Genomic DNA, 19,518 nt, shown 5'->3' with positions numbered 1-19,518 from the left:
ACACTCCCAAACTCATTGTATGAGGCCACCATCACCCTGATACCAAAACCAGACAAAGATACTACAAAAAAAGAAAATTACAGACCAATATCACTGATGAATATAGATGCAAAAATCCTCAACAAAATACTAGCATACAGAATCCGACAACACATTAAAAGGATCATACACCATGATCAAGTGGGATTTATCCCACGGATGCAAGGATTCTTCAATATATGCAAATCAATCAAGGTGATACACCATATTAACAAATTGAAGAATAAAAACCATATGATCATCTCAATAGATGCAGAAAAAGCTTTTGACAAAATTCAACACCCATTTATGATAAAAACTCTCCAGAAAGTGGTCATAGAGGGAACCTACCTCAACAGAATAAAGGCAAAAAAAAAAAAAAAGTACCTGTATATCCCTCACTGATTGCACCCCGCTTTCTTCTCCCAAAGAGAATTCTAACTTTTGTGTTAGCTGTTCCCTTTCTTTTCTGTATAGTGAGGTAACTTATGTAGATATCAGTAAAAACATATTAGTTAGTTTTACCTGCTTTTGAACTTTATGCAGTTTTTTTAAAAACATGCTACTGTTTTGTCTGTGACTTTTTTTTTTTTTACCTAGCATCATTATTTTGAGATTCATCCATGCTGAGTATATCAGTACTTTATTCATTTTTACTATTCTTGGTATTCTATTCAATGAATAAGCAATTTATCCATCTGTTGATGGAAATTATAATTTCCAGTTCTCATTATTTTTTGTTGTTCAACTGCAAGCAATGCTGTGAATGTATTTCTTGTACATATCTCTTAAGATATATTAAGAATTTTCCATATACTTAGAAGTGAAATGCTAAACCATCTATTTTGCATGTGTTCTACTTTATTAAGTAATGCAAAAAAGGTTTCCAAAGTGTTGTAGCAATGTACTTTCCCACCAACAGAGCATGAGTGTTCCGTTTCTCTTTCCATTGCTCTGTTTTCTCACTTACACTTGGTATCATCAAACTTTTCATTTGTAGCCATTAGATGGGTATATAGTCTATCACTATAGTTTACTTTGGATTTTCCTGATTACTAATGAGGTTGAGTATCTTTTCATTTTTGTACTGACAATTAGAATTTCTTTTATGAAGTGCCCATTAAAGTCTTTTATCCAGTTTTCTGCTGGGTTTTTGTGTTGGTCTTTTTCTTAATGATGCAAAGGCATTCTTTATACAGTCTACATGGTAACACTTTATTGTTTATGTGTGTAACAAACATCTTCTCCCAGTCTGTGACTTGCGGTTTTATTCTCTTTATAGTGTCTTTTGATCAACGTTAAGTTAATTTTAAGAAGATTGAATTGATCAGTCTTTTCCTTTCTTGTTTTTAGTTTTTGTTTTGGGAAATTCTTTCTACGCCAATAACAGAGATATTCTTTCTCCTTCAGAGTATTCTCTGTTTATTTTGGCCTTTTACATTTAGGTCTTCAATCCAGTTGAGTTGAATGTTTATATTGGTTTGGTTTTTATATTTGGCATATGGTAGTAGGGGATCTGGTTTTATTCTTTTCCATAGAGAAAATCAGTTGGCCCAGGACTGTTTATTAAAAAGCTGGTCTCCTCACATTGATCTGAAAATTCCATCTCTTACATTTAGCAGATATCCATATTTACATGTCTGGGCTCTCCGTTCTTTTCCTTTGGTCTGTCTCCGCACCAATACCACACTGTCTTAATTGCCATAGCTTTATAATGTCTTGATATATGAGAGGTCCAGTTCTCCCACATTTCCCTTAGCTGTTCATAAGTCATGGCACTTCCATGTGCATTTTATATTCAGCTTGTGAAGTCCCACCAAAAAAAAGAATATTTTGAGAGGAATTACACATCTATTTTAGGAGAATTGACATCTTTGATATTGAGACCTCCAGTACATAAGCATGGTGTATGTTTCCATTTATTTGAATCTTTTTCAAAATTTTAAATAAATTTTTATAATTTTCTCCAGAAAGACCTTGTATACTTTTATTAGGTTATACATTTATTCTAAATACATTTATTCTTTAGGTACTATATATTTTTTGAAGTTATTATAAATTATGTTTTTTAAAATATCATTTTCTTATAGTTTGTTGCTGGTGATTAGAAAAGCAGTTGATTTTTATATATTGACTTTACAAACAGTCAACCTTGATACACTCTCTAGTTTTAATAATTTATATGTTGATTATTTTGTGGTTTTTGTATTCTCAATCATGTCATTTCCCAATAATGACAAATTTTTTTTCTTCCTTTCCAATTCTTATACTTCATATATTGTTTTCTTGCCTTATTCTACTAGCAGTTCTTCTAATACAGTGTTGAAAGGGGTACTGATAAAAGATCTTCTTGTTTCGGATTGTAAAAAGAATTCTTTCAGTGTTTCTTCGTTAATATTTCTGAATCTATTAGGATAATCATATTTTTCCACTAATCTGCTATTGTGGTAAATTATATTCATTAATTTATTAATATTAAACCAGTCTTGTGTTCCAGGGATAAAGCTGTCTTGGTCATGATGGGTTATTCTCTTTATACATTTCTGAATTGTGTTTGCTAATATTTTGTTAAGATTTTTGTATCTTTGTTCATGGATGAGATGGGCCTATAGTTATCCTTTATTGTATTGCCATTGTTGAATTTTAATATCAAATTTCTATAAGTCTCATGAAAAGAGTTGAGTTTACTATATATTGGGATAGTATGTGTAAGAAGGAATATAAGAATATGCAGGTTTTTATTTCTCTTTGCTTCGTTTTCTGTCAGTTAAAGTTCTCTAGGGACAAATATATGATATATTTATATGTAGAATCTTAAAAGTAATACAAATAAATTTATTTACAAAACAGACTCACAGACATAGAAAACAAACTTATAGTTACCAAAGACAAAGTGGGAGGAGGGATAAATTAGGAGTATGGGATTAACAGATACTCACTTCTATGTATAAAATAGATAAATAACAAGGATTTACTGTATAGCAGAGGGAACTATATTCAATATCTTGTAATAACCTCTAATGGAGAAGAACCTGAAAAAGTACATATATTATATATATGTACAATCGAATCGCCTTGCTGTACACCTGAAACTAACACAATTAGTGTGTCACAATTACATATTGTGAATCGACTATACCTCAATAAAAAAAATTCCCTACAAATTTTTCCATTTCATCTAAATTTTCAAATTTTTAGAATAATGTTTTTCTAAATTCATGAGAATTTATCTTTTATATCTCTAGAGCATCTAAAATTATGACCCCATCTTCATCCCTATCTTTATTCATTTATTCCCTCTTTCCTTTTTTTGGAAAAATCTTGCCATAAGGTTATTAGAGTTTCCAATGTTTTGGAAGAACCTATGTTTAGCTTTTTTGATCTGTACTAATTTGTATTCTATTTCATTATTTCTGGTATTATTTTAATGATTTTCTTTCTCCTAATTCTTTAGATTTATTTTAGTCTTCTTTTCCTAATTTCATAAAATAAATTATTAGCTCATTAAATTTCAATCTTTTTATGGTGTCTAGCATAATTACATTGTAGTCAGAAAATGTTTCATGTGTAATATCAATCTTTCTGGTCCAGTATAAATGCCCCATGGGTACCTCAAAACAAACAACACTGGATTTTGAAGCTGCTAGGTATAGTGGTCTGTATGTCTGTCATATCAAGCTTGTCTGTTGTGTGGATCAGATTTCTTATATCATTATTTTTGAATGCTCACTCTATCAGTTACTGCTAGAGATGTGTTAAAAAGCTCCCACTCTTACTGTAAGATGTATTGCATTCTCCTTGTAAATATTGCTTATATATTTCAGTCTATGTTATAAGGTGCAAATGAGTTTAAACTTGTTAGGTCAATTTTAATATGAGAAATATATTCAGAGAGGCCTACATTTAGACTATAAGTTATTTTTAGTTCAGCGATTCTGATTTTTACATTTTATAAAACATTTAGTAAACTACAGTTTAGACCAAAAGGATTTTACTATCATATTTAGCAATTCAGGGTTAAAAATATTCATGTCCCTTAACCTTGTTAACTCATTTCTGGGATGCTATCCCCCCAAAATAATAATAATAACTAGAAGATGAAAAGAAATAACCAGTAGATAAAAAGTTTTATACACATAGATAAAAGCATCATACATATTTATGATAGTGAAAAAAAACCAAATATACATTCCAACAATAGAAGAGTGGTTAAGTAGCACACAGCTACACGATGGTATATTATGCAGCCATTAGAATCATTTATAAAGAATTTGTAATAACACTGTAACGTTATTATCACAATGATATGCAAATAATGCAGAGTATACACTATGACTTCAATTACTATAATAACAACTGTAGAAAAAATTCTACAAGGAAGTAATTCTAAATAGTAATATTAGTTGGTGAGATTTGGTTTTCCCCCTTCCTTTCTACTCTTTTGTGTTTTTCATATTTCCTACAATATCCATATATTTTTTTCCAATTAGATAGGGAAAATAAACTTAAAAATATAGACTAACAATACATTTCTAACTAATATTTGGGTGTACATGATTAGTCTTTCATTCTATGTTATGTTGCTGTTTAGTTGACATTTTAAAATATCAAAGTAAAAAGCCATTTAAAATGTGGGATATGGATATGTATAAAGTAAAAGTCAGTGTTTCAAATAGATGCCTTGTTGTGCTTTATGTCTCATAGGTAAAGTGTTGATCGAAGGGAACCAGTGCATTGCTGCCATGGTTTCCAGTCATCTGAGCCCATGGACAAAACCAGCAACTATTGGATCCTTCAGCCCACATGTGACAGAGTTTCCAAGGAAACGAAAAGGGAGTGATTCAGACCCATCCCAGTAAGTGAATTTGTTCTTCTAACCCCAAGAAATCTTCGACTCCAGGGAAGAAAGAAAAATATTACTTTTTTTTCTTTTAAAAACAAATTAAAACCTTTAGTTTCTTTTTATTTATTTATTTATTTTATTGAAGTTTAGTTGATTTACAATGTTGTTAGTTTCTGGTGTATAGCAAAGTGATTCAGTTATACATATACATACATATTCTTTTTCATATTCTTTTCTATTATGGTTTATCACAGGATATTGAATATAGTTCCCTGTGCTATACAGTAGGACCTTGTTGTTTATCCATTCTATATGTAATAGTTTGCATCTGCTAGTCCCGAACTCCCAATCCAACCCTCCCCCTACCCCTCCTTGGCAACCACAAGTCTGTTCTCAATGGCTGTGAGTCTATTTCCGTTTCGTAGATAAGTTCATTTGTGTCATATTTTACATTCCACATGTAAGTGATATCATATGGTATCTTTCTCTTCCTGACTTACTTCGCTTAGTATGATAATCTGTAGGTCCATCCATGTAGCTGCACAAGGCATCATTTCATTGTTTTTTACAGCTGAGTAATATTCTGTTGTATATACCACATCTTCTTTAGAAAAAGACTACTTTTTAAATCACTATTTTTAATTACATGGTAATTAAAAATTTGGATAGGGTCAATTATCTATCCACCCAGCTGCCACCTCTGTCACTGACTGATCCAACTCTGAAGGTTATTAGGTATCCAGGAAGGTCAACTGGAGGTTAATTTGCTTAACATTTATGGTCACAGGAAGATATTTGCCTTCCTAATTGAAATACTTGACTTTGAGGAGACCATCTTCTTGCATGTTTGGCTTACGATAATAATCACCACTTGCTTCTTTCCTTACTTATCATTCGTGTAACAACCAACCCTTGGTTATCTGTGGCGACTTTAATCAAATAAAACTCTTGTTTTCCCTGTTTAGTAAGCCAAGTAGATTATACAATCAATGTTGAGAATACTTACTATCTCCTGGTTCATTTTTATTGCCTAATGCGCTTGCAGTCCCAAATATTCTTTAATGACCTCCCCAAGGCTGGGGTTGATCTGGTGGAAGTAATAGGGCACAGAAAATATAGCAATCTGAAGCAATTCATTTTAGGCTGGTACTTTATGTAAATCATGAACGAAGGGAAAAATCCTGAGTGGGGGACAGGATGAGGACGTAATGAAACATCATAGCTCTTTATAACTCAGTTCTTCCTAGGACACTTTATATACTTTAGCTTCAGTTTCCAAGACAGCAGATTCAGTGTTATTCAAATATAAGTACCAACACACTTCCCAAGACACATATAAATGACTTGAAGATTATCTACTGCTTTTGGTTGTCTGTATTCTCTTAGTCTCTTCCAATAATGTGGATGATTGTAAATAACTACAGTTGATCAAGTGCCAGTCTATCTAGAACTGTTTGCTGTGCTACATCCTAGGCTATCAGTTAGTTAGTCCCCATTCACCTCGAGCTAGAAGTGACTGTCAGTCCTTTTTTATTTTCTTTAGAATCATAAGCATTGTTGTTCTTTCTTAATATCTAAATAAGAATGTGGCTTTCAAGTGAGAACTAGAGTCACATGATTTTACACAACGTAGGGGCATGGTTGAGACCTTATAGTGGTTTTGAGAGTGAATGGGAAAATGAGGGCAGTGACACGGGAAATACTAGAAACATGCAAAGTAATGACAGATAATGATTTTTTTGGCAGAAGGCAACACTAGAGATTATTTAGTCAATTACCTGCATTTTAGAAAATGAAACAGCTGGAACTCAGAAATATCAAGTGCCTTGCCCAACATTATCCAGCTAGCTGGAATGCCTGATTGTCAGTGTGGTAGTTTCCTCATTACACCCTGGTTCCTGTTTCTCTGCAACTGGAGGGGAGGGTGCTTCTAGCACATGAGAACAACCATGCTGTCCATTTTCCAGCATGTCTGGTAGGGGTGACCCAAGGCCTCCCTCCTTCCAGGTCAGGAATCATGAAAGAAAAAGTGGTGGAAAAACTTTCTCAGAATCCCTTTTCCTATCTCCTTTCAACAAGGGTAGAAATACCAGCATCCAGTGGCAGCAGGTAAGTCCTGGACTATCATTTGACATAATTCCTACTTGAAGACGGCATATAGTAGCAGCAGAAAGAGAGCGTACACCCTACTGATTTGCCCATTATCTATCCCAGAGCTTCTCCATTCTGCCCCAATCCTTCTTTCATCCCACCATTTTCCATTCTCTCTAATGAAATGAGGGATGTCAAAGTACTTTATGGATTTTACGAAGTACTGACTGTATAGCATCCTTCCCAGAGACTTGGGGCATGAAGTTGATTTCATTGGTGGAGCCTCCAAGTGTTGGATATATTTAAACAAAGAAGAATATTTGAGAAGGTTCACCCTTTCTGCAGCACTGTTGGGTTTGAGTGGAGAGCTGGTTCTTTAAAACAGTCATTGATGAAGATACCCTGGAATGTAGTCATTAGCATTTACTGAGTACCTGCTATATGATACCCAGTAGACCAGGTGGGAGACACACAGATAAGATAACAAGAAACTTGTACAAATGGGAAAGATACAAATAGTTATTGCACATCATGACAGCTTCCATAAGGGGGACCCTAGGTATTATGGCAACAAGGAAAGTTGGGTATTTACATAATATTGGGATCAGAGTGAAGGACAGCTTCCTGGAGATGTTGACTTAAGCTAAGTTTTGAATGAAGAATGGAAATGAGCCATTCAGAGCAGGAGTAGAGAAGGTACTTTAGGCAGAAGGAACAGCTGTGCAGAAGCACAGAGTATGAAGCAGCGCACTGCTTGATCAGGAAACAAGTGGTTGTCACAGTAGAGCAGAGGGCACACCAGGAGGTGAGGTGGGTGGGCTATGAGACTTGAGGGGTAAACGTGGACTAGGTCATGAACCCCTGCGGAACTAAAGCGTCAGAAAAGTGTCTTTGCTAAAGAATGTGAAAAGTGTCTTGAATGCAGTAAGGAAAATGGAAGGATTTTAAGCATGAGAAGAGCTTGATCAGATTACATTTTTAAAACTTTGCTTGCCTTTGCACTTTTTAAAAAAACGTTTTATTGTAGTAAAATATATGTCACATAAAATTTGCTGTTTTAACCGCTTTTAAGTGTACAATTAAATGGCATTAATTACTCATGGTGTGTACAACCATCACCACTGTTTCTGAAACTTTTTCATCACCCCAGTCAGAAACACGGTGCCCACTAAATAGTAGTTCTCCATACCCCCTTTTCCCCCAGCCCCTGGTAACCTCCAGCCTACTTTCTAGCTCTAAGAATTTGCCTGTTCCAGACATTTCACATAATTGGAATCATACAATATTTGTCCTTCTGTCTCTGGCTTATTTCACTTAGTGTAATGTTTTCAAATTCCACCTACGTTGTAGCATGTATTAGGATTTCATTCTTTTTACAGCTAAATAATACCCCATTGTATGTGTATACCACATTTTGCTTAACCATTCACTTTTTGGTGGATATTTGGGTTGTGCCCACCCTTTGGCTATTGTGAATAATGCTGCTATGAACATTGGTGTACAAGTATCTGAGTCCCTGCGTTCGATTCTTTTGGGTATACACCTATGAGTAAAATTGCTGGGTCAGATGGTAATTGTTTTTTCTTTTTTTTGGAGATTCATCCGGTTTTTTAATTAATTAATTAATTAATTATTTTTGGTTGCATTGGGTCTTTGTTGCTTGTGTGCGGGCTTTCTCTAGTTGCAGCAAGCGGGGGCTACTCTTTGTTGTGGTGTGCGAGTTTCTCATTGTGGTGGCTTCTCTTGTTGCGGAGCACGGGCTCTAGGCACATGGGTTTCAGTAGTTGTAGCATGCGGGCTCAGTAGTTGTGGCTCAGGGGCTCAGTAGTTGTGGCTCGCAGACTCTAGAGCACAGGCTCAGTAGTTGTAGAGCATGGGCTTAGGTGCTCCGCAGCATGTGGAATCTTCCCAGACCAGGGCTCGAACCCATGTCCCCTGCATTGGCAGGCGAGTTCTTAACCACTGCGCCGCCAGGGAAGCCCCTCAGATGGTAATTCTATGTTTAGTTTTTGAGGAAACACCAAACTGGTTTCCACAGTGCCTGCACCATTTTACGTTCCCACCAGAAATGTGTGAGGGATTCAATTTCTCCGTTTTCTTGCTGGCACTTGTTATTTTCCATTAAAAAAAAAGTTATCATAGTAAGTGTGAAGTGGTACAGATTTATATTTTGAAAGGACCACTCTGGAAACAGCATGGAGGATGGGCTGAAGGAGGAAAATCCAGCAGGCAGAGAAAACAGCTGAGAGATGTTTGCTAGGGAATAGGTTTTTCTGCGCATTGGTCCAAGAGAGTGGCCCTAGGCAGGAAGGGCATGGAAAGGGAGGGACACATTATGGCACATTTAGAAGATAGAATCTCTAAGATTTCGTGCTTGTTCATGGGGGGGGAGCGGAAATGTAAGAAGCATCCAGGTTTTCTGACTTGGACACCTAGATGGAGGATGGTATTTTCGTTCACAGAGGCTGAGGGAAAGATGATGAGTTCAGTTTTGGCCACAATGAGAGTGTGATGTTTATGGGATCTTCAAGTAGGTGGATGGATATGAAGGTCTGGAACTCAGGGTTGAGGCCTGGCCCGGAGATGGAGATTCAGACACCATTAATGTACAGAGAGCAAGTGGACTGGCATGGATGCATGTATGGAGTGGGAAGACTGGGGGGCTCAGGGAGGAGGGGACGCCTACCCAGAAGGCTCTGAAGTGGGAGCGACGTCTCAGAAACCGAAGGAAGAAAATTTTAAAAAGAGAAAGGCATAGAAAGCAGCAAATCTGGGGCTTCCCTGGTGGCGCAGTGGTTGAGAGTCCACCTGCCGATGCAGGGGACACAGGTTCGTGCCCTGGCCTGGGAAGATCCCACATGCCGTGGAGCAGCTGGGCCCGTGAGCCATGGCCGCTGAGCCTGTGCGTCCGGAGCCTGTGCTCCACAACGAGAGAGGGCACAACAGTGAGAAGCCCGCATACCACAAAAAAAAAAAAAAAGAAAGAAAGAAAAAAAAAGAAAACAGAAAATCTGGAGGCTGTTTTGACCGTATTTGCTTCCAATTTTGTTTGTGTTTCGTTGATTTAGGGATTCAAAATGCAGTGAAAGTAGTTTTCAAGGAAAGCTTGCACTGTGTTTTGGAAAAATTATGTTACTGTGATATAAGATGCTACACTAAGAAAATGCATCTAAGTAATGTGAATGTTATTAATATCAGAGAGCTTATTAAAATTCATAAATAAAATATTATGACTGTAGACCAAATGCCAGCATGGAGAAAAATACAAAGAGCAGATTTACTAATTATCTAGGTGCGTGCTGCAAACAAAGAAATGAATTATATGACTAACAACGTCATGCCTTTATTCTATTCTGCAGGGGACCATTAAATAAAAGTGTATTTGGATTTCCTAAGTACAATAGGTTTGGATTTCACCAAGGAGGCAAGTTCAGTCAGTGAGTTAATTTGCTAAAACACGTATAATCAAAGCAAAAGCATGATTTAAAACAGCCAAACTTTACCTTTTGAGATTGAAGTAATGTATATGTATATATAATTCCAGACCATTAGGAAGAAAATCATTCATCTATATAATTATTTTCTGTTTTAGTCCATAAATATGAAGTCAGGCAGAAAAGAGAAAAAAAAAAAGAAGCTGACTTAATCTAACCCTGTCTTTTGCTTCAAAGAAGCTGTTTAATTTTATACCATAGAGCAGGCTGACAATGATCAAGGCATAGAGGAAGGTACACCAGCCAGCATAGAATAAGTTTCACTGGCCTCCTGTTAGGTCTGTGACCTTGAGCGGTCATTAACCTTACTGGGCCTCAATTCCTTCATCTGTAAAATCGGGGATAGTAATAACTACATGATTCTTAAATGCTGTGAGAATGAAATAACACATGTGAAAATATTTTTGATAAATATCAAAGCTATTTATTTAGACAGTGATAAGGAAAAGCATCCTTTGATTAAGGTTTTATCTTAGTGGTCCTTTTTTATTTGGAATATTTATATGCATCTGTTCATAAATTTTATTAACTTTTCTATAAACAGCATATATTTATCTTTTGTAAGCAAAAAATATTCTTGAAACCTCAAATAAAATACATCACATGAATAAAATAGTTCAAAGGTAGGTCAAAAACTTTTTTCGAAGCCTGGAAAATGATCATTGTTGAGTCGTCTAAGAGGAAAATTTGGCAAGATGAGTCAGAAGCCTTAAAATAGTTATCCGTAAATTGTTTGTCTAAGGGTTTATCCCAGGAGAATCATCAAAGATGCATATACCACAATAGTATTAGTCATACTATTTATAATATTGAAAAATTAGAATATTGAGATATCTAATAATAGAAAATTATTAAATAAATTATGGTGTAGCTAACCAATGGGCCACTATGTAATCATTACAAATCATATTCTCCAAGAATATTTGAAGCTATGGGAAAATATTTATGTTACAGCGTTAAGTGAATAAGGCAAGACATGAAAAATTTTACACTATGATCTGAATTTTGTTTATTTTATATATATATACACACATATATATAACACACATCTACATAAATATCCTCCCATGCCCCACCACCACCCCCGTAGCTAAGTAAAATAGTCAAAGCTGTTTTTTGTATGTATCTAGACACATGTCTAGGAAAGAGATTGGAGGGAGACCCATTGAAATATTGACTGTGGTTATTTCCAGATGAGATTATGGGTGCTTTGCCCTGAGTTTTTAAAATGCCCTTTCAAAAAATGATACATTTGGGAATGTATTTTTAAAAATACATATTTAAAAAGACCTATTCCTTCTGCATAGTTTTTTAATGTGGAAAGTATTCTATCACCATCAGTATATTTCACTTTGCTAGTGGTCTGGTGACTACATTTCTGAATGAATAAACACACACCCATATAGCACATGTATGTATGTATATGTATATATAAATATTTATACACACACATATATATACATTTAGTATATTCTGCTAAGGCATATACTAATGTGAAAATTAATATTATTGGCAAGTGATCGGTTTCCAGTTTTTAAAAATATTTCTTACCATCTAGATGAATTTTCAGGTAAAATGAATTCCTTTTGATTAAAGATCTGAGATTCTTAATGTATTTTCAGGCTATTTTAATAGCGCTATTATAAAATTTTTGGCTAATCCATCAATTGTTTTAAAAATAGCTATTTTATTTAATGTTATTTCTATGAACATTATATTCCTTTTCAAGATTGGCATGGGATAATTTCTAAATAGAACAGTAATTATCATTCATTGTCAGTTCACATAGTTTTGTTACCTGATGGGGATGAGGCACCTGTCAGCTTTAGTAGGAGAGCAGCCCATGCAGACAGTAATAATTGTTTCAATTAGGAGCTCAGGGTAGCGTGTATAACTAAAGACTTAATAGGAATTAGGATGATTGGACTTAATCCCACATTTATTTCTCAAGAATTACCAAAAATCTGTTTCATGTAGTTTGATATTTTATCCTGCTTTTTTGTAGAATGGAAGATGGTGAACAACAAGTAAAAATGAAGTCCTTCAGGTATACTGAACTGTTGAGAGGGTACACGGTGGGTGGGAGAGGTCGCACATGTAGACCGTTAGCTAAAGCAAATGGTGATGTCAAGATAGAATGGATTCATGAATATTAGCTTTTTACATATGTTCTGCTCTGAGAATACCTCAGGCCCAAATTGTGGCGCTCATAAGTTCCTTTTGCTCTAATGAGCTCATTTCCAGCTCTGGAATGCATGCAGGGAGTCAGGTGGGTGATGCCAGCAGTTCTGCTTCTCTGTCAGAGAAGCCAGGCAGATCCCACAGGGCAGGGTCCCTGCCGCGTGCCTGCCTGCCCTGAGTCCAGAGCATTCCCGAGCTCCCTCAGCCCTGCTGGACCACCTTTCAGCATAGGAAGTCTGAAATGGGAACTCATTTCCTTCTCCACGGAGCCAGAGACCCCTGCCTTGAAGTAATGCAGCCACTCAGGGTGAAGGAGTAGGAGTGACTGGAAATAAATACAGTTCTAAAAACAAAACAAAACAAAACCATCTGGTACCATCATCAGATACATTATACCTTTTTTCTCTATCTACTTGAATAACATTTTGGCTTACATATCTTTAAATTTTTCTCAGAATAGCTATTTATTGAAAACAACTATTATTTTCTTGAAGCACTAGAGAAAACCTAATTCATCCAATAAGCAAATCAGAATTACTTACAAGGAGTGTCTGATTATTAGGAACCATCACCATAAAGTCTGTCACTGGTTTTATCATATTCTTTCAACGTCAACAAGTTTTTTTCCCTACATCTGGCAACATGGCCAGATCTCAGTTTTGCTTTTTCTCCATTTATTCTGTTTTTTTTTTAAATATGACTCTGCAGAACACTGACATGGTTCAAAGTGACAGTAACAGTTCACAGAATTAAGAGCCAGAGCCCTGGTAAATTACTAAGCAGAGAACTTGCCTCTGGGTAAATATGCCCTTCTTTAATAAAATTCTTTAAGAAGTCTTTCCAGGTGCACCTCCTTCAAGTAAAGTACCTTATTCAAAAACTGGCTATTTCACCTTCCTCTGTCTTTCCTAGCTCCCAGCATCATCATTCATTATTCCCAAGTGACCTTGTTCCTACCTGTTCTCATCTCCCTCAAAACCCTGGCTCTAAGAGAAGTCACTTTCCCTTCTGCTGTACATTCCTGGAATCAGGCATCTCTTTCCACTGCTACTGTCCATGCTGATGGGTAATATTGTTAGAAAGAAGAGGTGAACATTATAGCAAGTAGATAATCATAACATTTTAAAAATCATAAATCTTTAAAAAGTTCTCATGGGGGAATTCCCTGGTCCAGTGGTTAGGACCCAGCGCTTTCACTACTGTGACCTGGGTTCAGTCTGGTCGGGGAACTAAGATCCTGCAAGCCGTGTGGTGTGGCCAAAAAGAAACATAAATAAAAATTGCTCATGAATAGACCAAAGTACGAGCAGATAACTGCATTTTATGTAAATACACAGGTAACTTGAATTCCATCCAGTTCACCCCAAAGTACTTATTTTGTTCCAGCCGTGTCATTGGCCAAGCGTGAGTGGTTGGGCGGATGGTGCTCCATCAGCGCTTCCTGCCTTGGCCCCACTCTTCCATCTAGTTTAAAGTCTCTAAGAACAGATCGGGACGAGTCTCCTATTTTTCCTCTTTCCCATTAGATTGCCTTATCCAAACTCTTCTTCTTCTTTTTTTTCTTTTGTTTTAATATAACCTTTTTCTTTCTTTTTTTTTTTTTTTTTTCCGAGGTACGCGGGCCCCTCACCGCTGCAGCCTCCCCCACTGTGGAGCACAGGCTCTGGACGCGCAGGCTCAGCGGCCATGGCTCACGGGCGCAACCGCTACATGGCATGTGGGATCTTCCCGGACCGGGGCACGAACCCGTGTCCCCCGCATCGGCAGGTGGACTCTCAACCACTGCGCCACCAGGGAAGCCCTTTTTATACTTTTTAAGTCAGTTTAAGTGAAGGTTTCTGTCACTTGTAACCACAAGATTCTTTCTTTTCCCCACTCAGAACCTAGATATGTTTATTTTATTTAATTTATTTTTAATTTTTTTATTGGAGTATAGTTGCTTTACACTTCTGTGTCAGTTTCTGCTGTACAGCAAAGTGAATCAGCCATATGTATACATATATGCCCTCTTTTTTGGATTTCCTTCCCATTTAGGTCACCACAGAGCACCAAGTAGAGTTCCCTGTGCTATACAGCAGGTTCTCATTAGTTATCTATTTTATACATGGTAGTGTATATATGTCAATCCCAATCGCACAATTCATCCCCTCCTTCCCCCTGGTATCCATACATTTGTTCTCTATGTCTGTGTCTTTATTTCTGCTTTGCAAATAAGATCATCTATAACCACAAGATTCTTAACAAATCTCAAGAGAGAGTGCTTAGGTTGCATTACTTGTTCAACGTTTCACATGTTGCCAATATTTCTCTTATGTCAATGCAGCTGAATGACCATTTTACCCTGGGAAGAACCAGTTCTCTCTTGGGCTGTGGCGACCACTTTGCTGAGCACTGTGATAATAGCAGGAGGCTCGAGAGACCCGGGGCCATGTGTGGTTCAAGTTTCAGCCTCATGCTCATAGACAAGTCACGTAACCTCTGAGTTAGAAAAGGGGCACAGAGATGAGAGGGGGTTAAGTGACATCACATCGTTGTGGTGTCATCCGGAGGCCAAGACTGCCCCTCATCTGCTGAACTGGCTGCTGGGGAGTGTGAATGAGGCCCCCCCAGACTAGGCTGCCAGATAAAATACAGGACACCTGGCCAACTGTGAGTTTCAGATATGTAATGAAGACTTTTTAGTACAAGTATGTCCCAAATATTGCACAAGGATATACTTATACTAAAAAAGTACTCACTGTTTATCTGAAATTCAAAGTTAACTGCACGTCCTGGTGCCCCAAGTGCCCTCCCATGTTCAGGCCCCTCAGGATGTGTACTCCAGGGAAAGTGACTCTGCAACTTCAGTTTGACCACGTGGCTCAAGCCATCTCAAATATTTAAGAACTAGAATTTATAGGAGTTTGTGGTTATTTGGCTCTTCAGGGTGAAGAAGGGAGGGAGGGTCTAGAGCTAGTCTAGTGGCGTCACCAATCAAGATAAACCCTGTAGAAGGAAGAGTAATCAGGGCTGGCAGAGAAAGGATTAAAATGGGGTCAGCTGCAGAGAATGCATTCAGTTTGGGATTTCTTGAGTTTTAGGGGGCTTATGAATCCCTGAGGTGCATAATTTTAGTTCTGAAGGTTGGGAATTGGATAAAGAATGAATGAGATAGGGATTGAATGGTAAGTAGCTTATGAGTAGTTGTAAAGCCTTATGAAGGTGTGCAGTCTCTTAGGGTGAAGCTATAGGTGAGGAGAGAGCGGTGTCAAGTGAGGGGTCTCTGGGGGGCCAGTATTGAAGGACAGAGGAAGAGCTGAGTAGGGAGGCTAAGGGGGCGGAGCTGAGCGGAGAGGCTGGAGGAGCGGAGAGGTCACAGAAGCCAGCGAAGAATGAGAAATGGCAGTAGTGTCAAATTCAAGGCAGGGATCACCTGGGGTTGCATAAGATGAGGATGACCTCTGCTAGAGCAGTTGTAGTGGAATGGGGGCTGGGAGGATGATTTGATTTCAATTTTTTTTTTGGCTGCACTGGGTCTTCGTTGCTGCCCATGGGCTCTCTCTAGTTGCGGTGAGCGGGGGCTACTCTTCGTTGCAGTGAGTGGGCTTCCCGTTACAGTGGCTTCTCTTGTTGCGGAGCACGGGCTGTAGGTGCATGGGCTTCAGTAGTTGCGGCACACAGGCTCAGTAGTTGTGGCTCACGGGCTTAGTTGCTCCATGGCATGTGGGATCTTCCTGGACCAAGGATCAAACCCGTGTCCCCTGCATTGGCAGGCGGATTCTTAACCACTGCATCACCAGGGAATTCCTGGGAGGTTGATTTTAATAGGAGAGGCACCTGGGAGATGAAACGTTAAGTGGAGACCGTACTCTCAGGAAGCTGGCCAAGGAGGGAAGACATTAGCAAGGAAAAAAAATCCCTAGAATTCTGGAAAGGGGTTTCTTCCTCAAAGGGAAGAGACTTGAGCCCATTTATCGACGCATAGAAGGAGCTGTGAAAGAGAATGAGCTTAAAATGCTGATAACTGTGCAAGCAAAGACCAGAAAGGAGTTAGCTTTGAATAGAAGGTGGCCCATTCTTCCTCTACGACTGGAGGGAAGCTAAAAAACCACCTGCTGCAGCTCTCGCACAGAGGTCTTAGTTCTTGAAGGTTTCAGGGAATAAGGTCAGGAAGGAAGGAGCAAGGGTATGGGGGGTGGAGGTAAAAGCAGTGTGAATGAGTGCCAGTCCCGCCTCTTCCCTGAATGCCACCTGCAGGGCCAAAGTCGGGAGGAAGAACAGTGGGGGCTTGCTGGCCTCACCCGTGCTCCCACTGCTGCCTCTGGGGTCACTGGGGGTCTGTTAAATGTTAAATATAATGGAAGCTCTTTCTCCTTCTTAGAGAAGCGCATAGCCAAACCGAAAAGCGCAGGAGAGATAAAATGAACAACCTGATTGAAAAACTGTCCACGATGATCCCTCAGTGCAATCCCATGGCACGGAAACTGGACAAACTGACAGTTTTAAGAATGGCTGTTGAACACTTGAGATCTTTAAAAGGTGAGTTTGAAAATGGCCTCCACACTTGGATTTGTGAAGTCTTCCCTGTAATTGAAGTCCCTGATGGGTTTGTTTTGTTGTTATTGGCTACTGAGATTTTATACAGATGTGTCTTTCAACTTTATAGGTATTCATTTTGATGCTTGTCCGTATTCTGTACATGGAGAAAATACTAATTTGGATGTCAGAAAACTTGGTTTCACTAAAAGCTTCATCTTGAGTTTACTATGTGAACTTGAAAAGCCTTTATATTTCTACTAGTTTTCTCATACATAATATGAAGATGATAAAACCTGCTGTACATACCTCTCAATATTTTAGAAGTTTTTAAATGTTAATTATTATAATTTTAAGTTGACAGATTTCCACTATTAGAAAAGAAAACCTCCTTAAATTCAGCAATTTCTCTTAAAACTTTATTCAGACTTGTAAGTAGTACTGAAAATGCATCACACCTTACTATTCTAAGATATTCTCACATTTACGAGACATTGGGTGAAGGAGGTCCTTAGCTGATGCTTCTTGGGGCGTGCGGGATCGTTTCTGACTTTAGAAGTTCCCCTATTTGAGCTTGAATTTTAAATCCAAGTGTAATAAGTGTTCTGTGCATATGTGTAGTCGAAATCACATCTGGTTTGGGAATAACCCTGGTCTGACTTGGGGGGCAGAATGATGGAAATAGAATTGAGTTTTAGGTACAGGAATGTTAATGACATAAATTCACATTGAGATTATCAGAGGACCGGCAGAGGAGTTCGCTGCAGACCACTGAGAAGACTCTGAAAGTTCAGATTTGTAAAGATCTAAAAGATTATAGTGAAATCTGGCTCAAAAAGTATAAGAAAGGAATAAGCAAAGGAAGACCAAGGGTCTTCTTTAGATCTCTGTCCTATACTGCATACCAGGAAAAGGAATCTGTTTCAGGGAAAAGGAAGTTCTGTGGTCTGAACATAGAGACTTTGCCAAGTCAAGTTAAAGTGGCTTAGAGGAAAGCAGTGCTCCCTGGACTCCAGGTGCAAACTGGAGCCCAGACAAAGAGGATCTTACTTCATAATGAGACAAAAAATCCTGGCAAATCTGTTCGGATTGGAGGAGGAGGGGGCACTGGCAAATTAGGAAGTAAAACTAGAGACAGCTATTAAAGGGCTATTCAGTAGTAATTTGTGCAAGTTGTACTTTAAATCACCTTCCTTAGATCTCCACAGATGGTAGAAAAATGACTTATGCACTGTGATGAGCTGAGTGCATGCAGATCTGGAGTGCAGGCAGTGGGGAAAAGCAAGTTCAGCCCTTGATCCCTTCAGTGCCATGCAGAGAGCAGCCCAGGTGTTGGGAGACTGCCTGGCAGGCTTCCTTTTGGGAGTGTGATAGGAGGTCTTTGGTTCATAAGAGTCTGTTGTGAAAGAAGATTCTCTTTTACCCACAACTGGGTCTTGCATAAGTTGTATGTAACACTTCCCTTCAATCTTTTAGCAGTGAACATTAGCAGGCTCAACCGAGGTCATTTGCTTGCAGCCCTAAAATTACCCAACAGTTTTCACATTCACAACGTCCTGGCAGAAGAGGACCTAAGGGAAAAGCCATGAATCAGTCAACTAATTCAACAAACATGAAATGAGCGTCAGCTCGGTTCCTGTCCTGTGCTGGGGTTAGGAAAATGAAGGAGGCAAGATCTCTGTGCTTGGAGGGGTTCGTGGTGGACAAGGGAGACAGACCCCGGAGAAGATCATTAACACCCAGTGTGATAAATGTTATGTGGAAGTACGCGTGGGACGAGGGGCAGCTCAGTAGGGAGGAGATGCTGCCTAAATCCAGAAGGGATTCTTTGGAACAGAGCGTAGATTTCACCATTGGCCCTTCTAAGCTGAAGCGAAGTGGTCATGTACGCATCACACATCCTGACCAGATCCTTAGTGAGTGCTACCCACGGATGAGATGACTTAAAGCAGCTGGGGCTGCATTCCAGTGCCCTAGCCAGAGTGTACCCCAACTCGATCCACAAATGCCCAGATGCCAGATCATGAGAAGGCTGCACGTGGATGGTCCACACGTAATTACTTTGAAGACAGAGGGTGGTGAAATGATTTTTTTTCTCTACACTCTGCAGCAGTGCTTTGCAGACTATCTGGGGGGGAGAGCAAGTGCTCCCCACCCCCATCCATTGTAAAATACGGTACAATTAATCAGTGGAAAAACGCTCATGGGCTGGGATGCCGCAACAGTGTTACGTTTCCATAAAAGTGTCTAAATGTGTATTCTTAATTTCTGTGCTCATCTCACCACGGGGTGATGACGACAGTGGTTTGCAGACCACATTTGGAGTAAGCCTTCTTCTGCAGCAGCAGGTGCTTTCCGAGAACCTGCGTGGGTCTG

General features: G+C 38.5%; 1 protein-coding gene across 1 annotated transcript in view; it reads left to right on the top strand.

The window, feature by feature from the left end:
• BMAL2 (basic helix-loop-helix ARNT like 2) overlaps positions 1–19,518 on the top strand; it is an 87,172-nt gene that overhangs the window by 33,604 nt on the left and 34,050 nt on the right. Inside the window, exons 2-3 of the mRNA XM_060165273.1 lie at positions 4,723–4,873; positions 16,988–17,145. Of these exons, the coding sequence (XP_060021256.1) occupies positions 4,761–4,873; positions 16,988–17,145 (271 nt within the window). The 5' untranslated portion in view covers positions 4,723–4,760. The remainder of the gene's footprint in view (positions 1–4,722; positions 4,874–16,987; positions 17,146–19,518) is intronic.

Source organism: Lagenorhynchus albirostris, chromosome 11 (assembly GCF_949774975.1).
Source record: "Lagenorhynchus albirostris chromosome 11, mLagAlb1.1, whole genome shotgun sequence".
Classification (NCBI taxonomy): domain Eukaryota; kingdom Metazoa; phylum Chordata; class Mammalia; order Artiodactyla; family Delphinidae; genus Lagenorhynchus; species Lagenorhynchus albirostris.
The sequence above is the reverse complement of the archived record's forward strand: the minus strand, read 5'-3'. Positions and strand labels throughout refer to the sequence as shown.